Source organism: Rutidosis leptorrhynchoides, chromosome 1, assembly GCF_046630445.1.
Source record: "Rutidosis leptorrhynchoides isolate AG116_Rl617_1_P2 chromosome 1, CSIRO_AGI_Rlap_v1, whole genome shotgun sequence".
NCBI classification, from domain to species: domain Eukaryota; kingdom Viridiplantae; phylum Streptophyta; class Magnoliopsida; order Asterales; family Asteraceae; genus Rutidosis; species Rutidosis leptorrhynchoides.
The window spans coordinates 257,178,527-257,185,939 of record NC_092333.1 but is presented as its reverse complement, the minus strand read 5'-3'; the positions used below and the strand labels follow the sequence as shown (position 1 = coordinate 257,185,939).

The window sequence follows — 7,413 nt, the reverse complement described above, 5'->3', positions numbered from 1 at the left end:
ATGGCTAATTATTTTTTTATTACGGTAAAAGGGGAATGGGTGGGATCGGGTTTAGAGTCCATGATTGTTAACATTTATGGGCCTCATAATGATAGAGATAAAAAGGAGTTTTGGGATTCGTTAGATAACCTTCTTAGAGACAATATCTTACCTTGTTTGTTATGTGGAGATTTCAACGAGTTGAGCTTTAGTTCGGAACATTTGAATAGTGTATTTAATCCCTCTCGGGTTCGTCTTTTCAATGAATTTATGAATCGGAATTCGTTGATTGACATCTCGATCAATGGGAAGTGATTCACTCGTATTTGTGACAATGGGATAAAATTTAGTAAACTTGACCGGTTTCTTGCGAATGAGGGGTTCATGATTTTGTGGGAAGATCTTTCGTTTATTGCTTTGGATAGAAGGGCGTCGGATCATTGTACTCTTGTCCTTAGAGACAAAATTATTGACTATGGTCCAAAACCATTCAAGGTTTTGGATGAGTGGTGGAATAAAGAAGGGGTAGATAAGATTATCATAGATGCTTGGGGAAAAAGTGTGTCTAGTTGGAAAAATGATTGTTCGTTTAGAGATAAATTAAAGAATGTGAAGAATGATCTAAAATCTTGGTGTAAAGGTGAATTCTCCAATATCGACAATGAAATCAAACAATTCGAACTTGAAGTGAATAAGTGGGAGTTATTAGCCGAACAAGGTGGGTTAGATAGTAATCAAAGGAAGTGTTGGTTGGATACTAGGAAGAAGTGGTTAGATAAAGAAAAGGTTAAGTCAAACATGTTGCGTCAAAAAGCTCGGGTCAAGTGGATTTTAGAGGGTGATGAAAACACGAAATATTTCCATTCATCCATCCGGAGAAAGTATTCCAAATGTAATATTAGAGGTTTAAATATCAACGGGTCATGGTGCGAAAATTCGGATGTTGTGAAACCATTTATAATGGAGTATTTTAGAGATGTTTTTAAAGAAAAGAACTTTAACAGGCCTAATTTTATCAACTGTTTAGGTAGGCCTGATCCTTCTGGGCCTGTATCCACTGGGCCTGCTGACCTGGGTGGTTATCACTTGCCAGTCTACTCAGATAATGGGCCTTTTGGGCCTCCTAGGCCTGCACCCCCTGCTAACGGGTCTGTTTCTAATTCTGCTTCTGATACGAATCATCATACATCCCTTAATCGAATTAGTAAACAGGAAGCTGAGAGTTTAGAGGCCAAGTTTTGTGAAGAAGAGATTTGGGGTGCTATTAATGATTGTGGGAGTTCGAAAGTGCCGGGACCGGACGGGTTTAATATTGGGTTCTTCAAAAAATTCTGGAGTATTATAAAAGACGACCTTGTGATTGCAATTCAAAGTTTTTGGGAATCTTGGAAATATCTAGGGGATGTAATGCTTCATTTATCACATTAATTCCTAAAGTTTCGGATCTGATTTATCTTAAAGAATATCGCCTAATTAGTTTAATTGGAAGTTTTTACAAGATCCTTGCGAAGTTGCTCTCAAATCTTCTCAAAAAAGTTATTCCTAACCTAGTTAATTTTGAGCAAAGTGGGTTTATCAAGGGAAGGAACATTATGGATGGTGCCTTAATTGCGAACGAAACTATTTCATTTTTAAAGAATAATCGTAGGAAGAGTCTTGTTTTTAAAGTTGACTTTGAAAAGACATTTGATTGTCTAAATTGGGAATACTTGGAAGAGATTATGTCGATTATCGGTTTTGGGAAAAGGTGGATTAAGTGGATTCTTTATTGTTTAAATATCGCCACAGTTTCGGTTCTTGTTAATGGTTCATGTCGTGACCCGTCCTAATCCATCTGGACGAATACATTACATTTGGTTACATCGCGAGGTACTTGACCTCTATATGATAAATTTTACAAACATTGCATTCGTTTTTGAAAGACAAACTTTCATTACATCGAAAGTTGATAACATGCATACCATTTCATAATATATCCAATTATAATTGACTTAATAATAATCTTGATGAACTCAACAACTCGAATGCAACATCTTTTGAAATATGTCATGAATGAGTCTAGGTAGTATCTCTAAAATGAGCAAATGCACAACGGAAGATTTCTTTCATACCTGAGAATAAACATGCTTTATAGTGTCAACCAAAAGGTTGGTGAGTTCATTAGTTTATCATAATCAATCATTTCCATAATTTTAATAGACCACAAGATTTCAATTTTTCCATAAATATACATCTCGTATCAGGCATTTCGCAAACTGCATAGAGATAAAAATCATTCATATGGTGAACACCTGGTAATCGACCTTAACAAGATGCATATAGAATATCCCCATCATTCTGGGACTCACTTCGGACATGATAAATTCGAAGTACTAAAGCATCCGGTACTTTGGATGGGGCTTGTTGGGCCCAATAGATCTATCTTTAGGATTCGTGTCAATTAGGGTGTCTGTTCCCTAATTCTTAGATTACCAGACTAAAAAGGGGCATATTCGGTTTAATAATCCAGCCATAGAATGTAGTTTTAAGTACTTGTGTCTATCTCGTCAAACATTTATAAAAGCAGTGCATGTATTCTCAGTCCCAAAAATATATATTGCAAAAGCATTTAAAAAGGGAGCAAATGAAACTCACGGTACTGTATTTTGTAGTAAAAATACATATGACGACATTGAACAATTGTAGGGTTGGCCTCGGATTCACGAACCTATATCATTCATTTATATATTAAAACATATTCTTGTAATCGAATAATTCTATATATTATTATTAATGATATATTTGTTATATTTAATAATTTATAAGTTTCATTATTTATTTATATATTTTCATTTTTATATATAGAAATATTAATGTAATTAAGTTTTGTAATTTAAATATATTTTTGTAGTTATGTAGAATTTATACTAAATTCCATTTAAAAACATATATTATATCTTAAATTATATGTTATATATATATATGTGATGACCCGAGAATTTTCGACCAAATTTAAACTTAATCTTTATATGTTTGCGACACGATAAGGAAAGTCTATAATGTTGAGTCTCGAAAACTTTGAATTATATTCATGTAATCAATTACCCTTTGACTGTGCCCTACGATTCACGAACCAATATTTGTAATTAAATACATATATATTTGAATATATGAATATATAATAATAATTTGAAATATAAATTAGAAATATATATTATTGTTATTAAAGTTATTACTAGTAATATCATTATTAAGTATTATTGTATTATTATTATTATTATTATTAAAATGATACAATTCATTATTACTATCATTAATAATATTAATATTATTTAGTATTTAATATTATTATCTTTAATAATAATATTATTATAAATCTTATAGATATTATTATTTTCAATAATATTATTATTTTTATTCTAAATGGTTATTATTATTAATTATAACATTAAGAGTATTAATATTATAGTTATATTTATAAATTAATAAGATTAGTTATATTATACAAAATATATATATATATATATATATATATATATATATATATATATATATATATATATATATATATATATATATATATATATAGCTATATAATTACAGTTATATACTAATATGTATATATATACACATGTATGTATTATATACTGATTCAATATACAAATCAGTATGTTTGATTTAATAACATAATCAGTAAATTTATAATAATTAAGGATTTAAAACAGAATTACAATGACAAATAAATTACGCTTATAGTTTGTTACAATTCATTGTCCATCACTATCTGCTTGTAAATGAATTTGTTTATGTCTCAAATTTGTTTCACATTGCTATCATACTATTTTTGATTTCCAAAATTAGTACCAATCACAATACAACCAAGGGAATAATCCAATAAGCTGTTAACGATCGATATCTTTATCTGTTTATTTTTCTTTTGCTCTTTGTTTTATCTTCTTGAGGGAATCATTCTGTCAACCTCAATTCATATTATAAGCGATCACATTCAGTGTTAATTGATAACAGTCGACCTTCCATTATAAAACCTCAATCACAAACATCCCAAAACAAAACTCGACACCACATTCAAACGGCTCAAACTACTCAAATTCTGTTTTGTTTGATCTTCATCACCACCAAGAATTACCACCTTTACAAACCACCTTCAAAATTTCTGTTTCGTTCTTTTGATCAAACACCAGGACTCAAACACCCATTAACACATAATCACCTCACTACTACTACTTTTTTTCCTTCTTTTGTTCCTGTTTTGATCACAACAAACCCAACACCCATTATTTTCTTCTCTTCTCGCTGTTACTTTTAAGCAGTCACCAATACAACCGAAAAACACGACCCTTTTGTTCTTTCCGTCTCGATCAGGAAGCAATCTCCTGTAACTGATATTTCTTTGCTTCTATTATAATAAATATAAATATAAATGGCAATGGAGTAGTTAACAAACAAGGAATTTCGGTGATATAAATAAGGAATACATTATTTTCATGAGCTGTAAAGGTGGTGATGTAAATGATTATTCAGCGCATACACTTCTTGTGATCACATGATTCATGGCCCACTACCCCAATTGACACAATAATTAAACTCAAGTACTACTGCAGATTTATAACTGTAAAATTCTTTAACCAACCTTTTGGACCGAGAGTAATGATGTCGTTTGGGCCACGAGCTTGAATTGGTACGTTGGACCGAGGATTGTATGTTGGGTCAAGAGTATCATTCTTTTTCTATCTCAAACCTCAGGGAAGACCACCAATATCACACGTATTATTCTTTTTCTGTTTTCGTATTATTCTAAAATCACCCAAACAAACACTAGCATGTGTATTCAAAAGTTTTTATTATTATAACCCCATAAACGAAACCCTTTATTTCCACTCCTATTACCAAGAACCCTTCGGGCTAGCTTTGTTACATGTCGACTTGTTACTGCAGCTCATGTCTTATTCGATTGCCAAATAAACCCCAACTAACCGCCAATTTTTTTGCTTTTATTTTCCAAACCCATTTGCTAATAAACATATACTAGTGTTGGGTGCATGTTAGTTTTCCCCCTTTGTGGCCGACAACCTACAAACAAACCCCACATGATATGAATTCATGAGCTGTTTCAAATTCTTTTTTTTTGATATTCCTTTGAGTCGTGTAAACAAACAGGAAGTTGGTCCGTTATTTGTTACTTGGGCCATGGATGGCACTTGATAACGATGATATAGATGATATAGCTAGGGAACGATATAAGTAATGCCAAATGATGATGATAATTCGATTATGGTTATGTTTATGATGTGGATGATGAACGAAACCCACTAGATGGTAATTCGTGATAATGATGGATAACAAAATTTAGAATAATGATAATGATCAAAGGATTAATAATAATTCGATAATATATTAATGAACCGGAGATATGGAGGATCGTATGATGTGATGACGCAATGATACATGATGATGATCCTGTAACCTAAATCAAAGGTAAAAGCAGCGTATTTTGTGACTGGCCATAATCGTGGGTGAACTAATGGCTCGAGAGTTTTACTTGCCGAATCATTTATCGAGGGATTGTGAAGATTTGATCATGGATTGGGCTAATATATGTTAATCTAGTTACAGTTGGGCCAAGTGTTTGTGATTGGGCTTGAAAAAGAAAAATACAGGTTAAATAAATAAAGTTGTGGTTTAATTCAGAGAAAACAGAAATGGTCCGATGGTTAGGGAGTGTTGTGTGTGCGCGAGAGGTCATGGGTTCGAGCCTGGCCTGCGACATCTTTTTAGGAAACTATTCTTTAAGGTAGTATACTTATTATTATTATTATTATTATTATTATTATTATTATTATTATTATTATTGTTATCATTAATTATTATTATAATTATTAGGATATTACAAATATCAAAAATATAATTATTAGTACCATTCATAAAATTAATATTATCATCATTATTATAAAGGTTATCGTTATTATCTTTATTAAAATTATCATTTTAAAAATTAATATTAATATTAGTATTACTATCATTATTATTATCATTCTTATTAGTATTATTACACATAGATATTTTTTTTACAATTATATCAATATTACATATTACTATATTCTAACAATAAAATATTATTAATTAAACTATATATTTTTATCATAAAGACACTAATGTAAAGTTCTTATTTTTATAAATAAATTATTAAACTACCTTAATAACAAATTATTTTTATTAATATTAATAAAGGAACTAACGAAGCATAAAATAATTATATCGCTAAAATCGATATATAAATTTGTTCGATTACATTTATGTGTGTTAATATATATAAATGATATAGGTTCGTGAATCCGAGGCCAACTCTGCATTGTTCAGTTGTTCAATATAGTCATATGTATTTTTACTACAAAATACATTAGGTGAGTTTCATTTGATTCCCTTTTTTACTCTTTACATTTTTGGGACTGAGAATACATGCGCTTTTATAAATGTTTGACACAATAGACACAAGTACCTTAACTGCATTCTATGATAGAATTATCTGGGATTGGGGTTGATTATTATGACACGCATTAGCCCCCGGTTTCCGTTAGAGCGTATGAGCTCCCGAGCCGGGTGGATAGTTTATTATTTATGACATTTTGGCACCGGTTGTCCTATATTTTATAAACATGTGTTCAGCCGTGGGGTGTAAAGACCGGCACAGAGGTTCTATATTTTGAAGGCACATGTATTCAGCCGTGGGGTGAAAGACCGGCACAGATGGTTACTATTATATTTTGAAACCTCACCAGGTGTTCTTCATATGAAAGATATTTTTTGTACAGTTGGAATGGGACTTCTGTACGTTTTATAATATTTAAAATCTTGTGGTCTATTAAAATGATGAAAATGAAATGATTACTATAAACTAATGAACTCACCAACCTCTTGGTTGACACTTTAAAGCATGTTTATTCTCAGGTATGAAAGAAATCTTCTGCTGTGCATTTGTTCATATTACATGGAGTCATTTATGGCATATAGAGGTCAGAACCTCGCAATGGGACCAACTGTTGAAGACTTCGTCCAGATGGATTAGGACGGGGCATTTCAGTTGGTATCAGAGCGTTGGTCTTAGCGAACCAGGTCTTGCCTTAGTGTGTCTAACTGATAGTTATTTGAATACATTAGTGAGTCTGGACTTCGACCGTGTCTGCATGTCAAAAGTTTTGCTTATCATTTCGTGTCAAAAATTACTTGCTTATCATTCTTAGAGAATCATTTGCTTATCATTATTAGTCTAGACACATTTTACTGCATTGACTGCATGAATAGTGTATAGATAAAATTCATATCTTAGCGTATCTGCTACTTCATATCTTAGCGTATCTGTTATTGTAACTTTGCCTGACAACTTCCGTAGATTCCTCCGTAATTTATGGGATTTTAGTATTATATATGCATATGTAA

General features: G+C 31.3%; 1 protein-coding gene across 1 annotated transcript; it reads left to right on the top strand.

The window, feature by feature from the left end:
• The first annotated feature begins 363 nt into the window (after positions 1 to 363).
• On the top strand, positions 364 to 1,808 carry LOC139897209 (uncharacterized). Its single transcript, XM_071879878.1, has 2 exons — positions 364 to 1,295; positions 1,379 to 1,808. The coding sequence occupies exons 1-2, from the start codon at positions 364 to 366 to the stop codon at positions 1,806 to 1,808; spliced, it is 1,362 nt and encodes a 453-aa protein (XP_071735979.1).
• Positions 1,809 to 7,413: the final 5,605 nt, after the last annotated feature.

Coding starts and splice junctions, on each gene's coding strand:
- LOC139897209 (XM_071879878.1), top strand. CDS start 364: ATGATTTTGTGGGAAGATCTTTCGTTTATTGCTTTGGATAGAAGGGCG. Junction 1,296..1,378: donor CCGGACGGGTTTAATATTGG/GTTCTTCAAAAA, acceptor GGAAATATCTAG/GGGATGTAATGCTTCATTTA.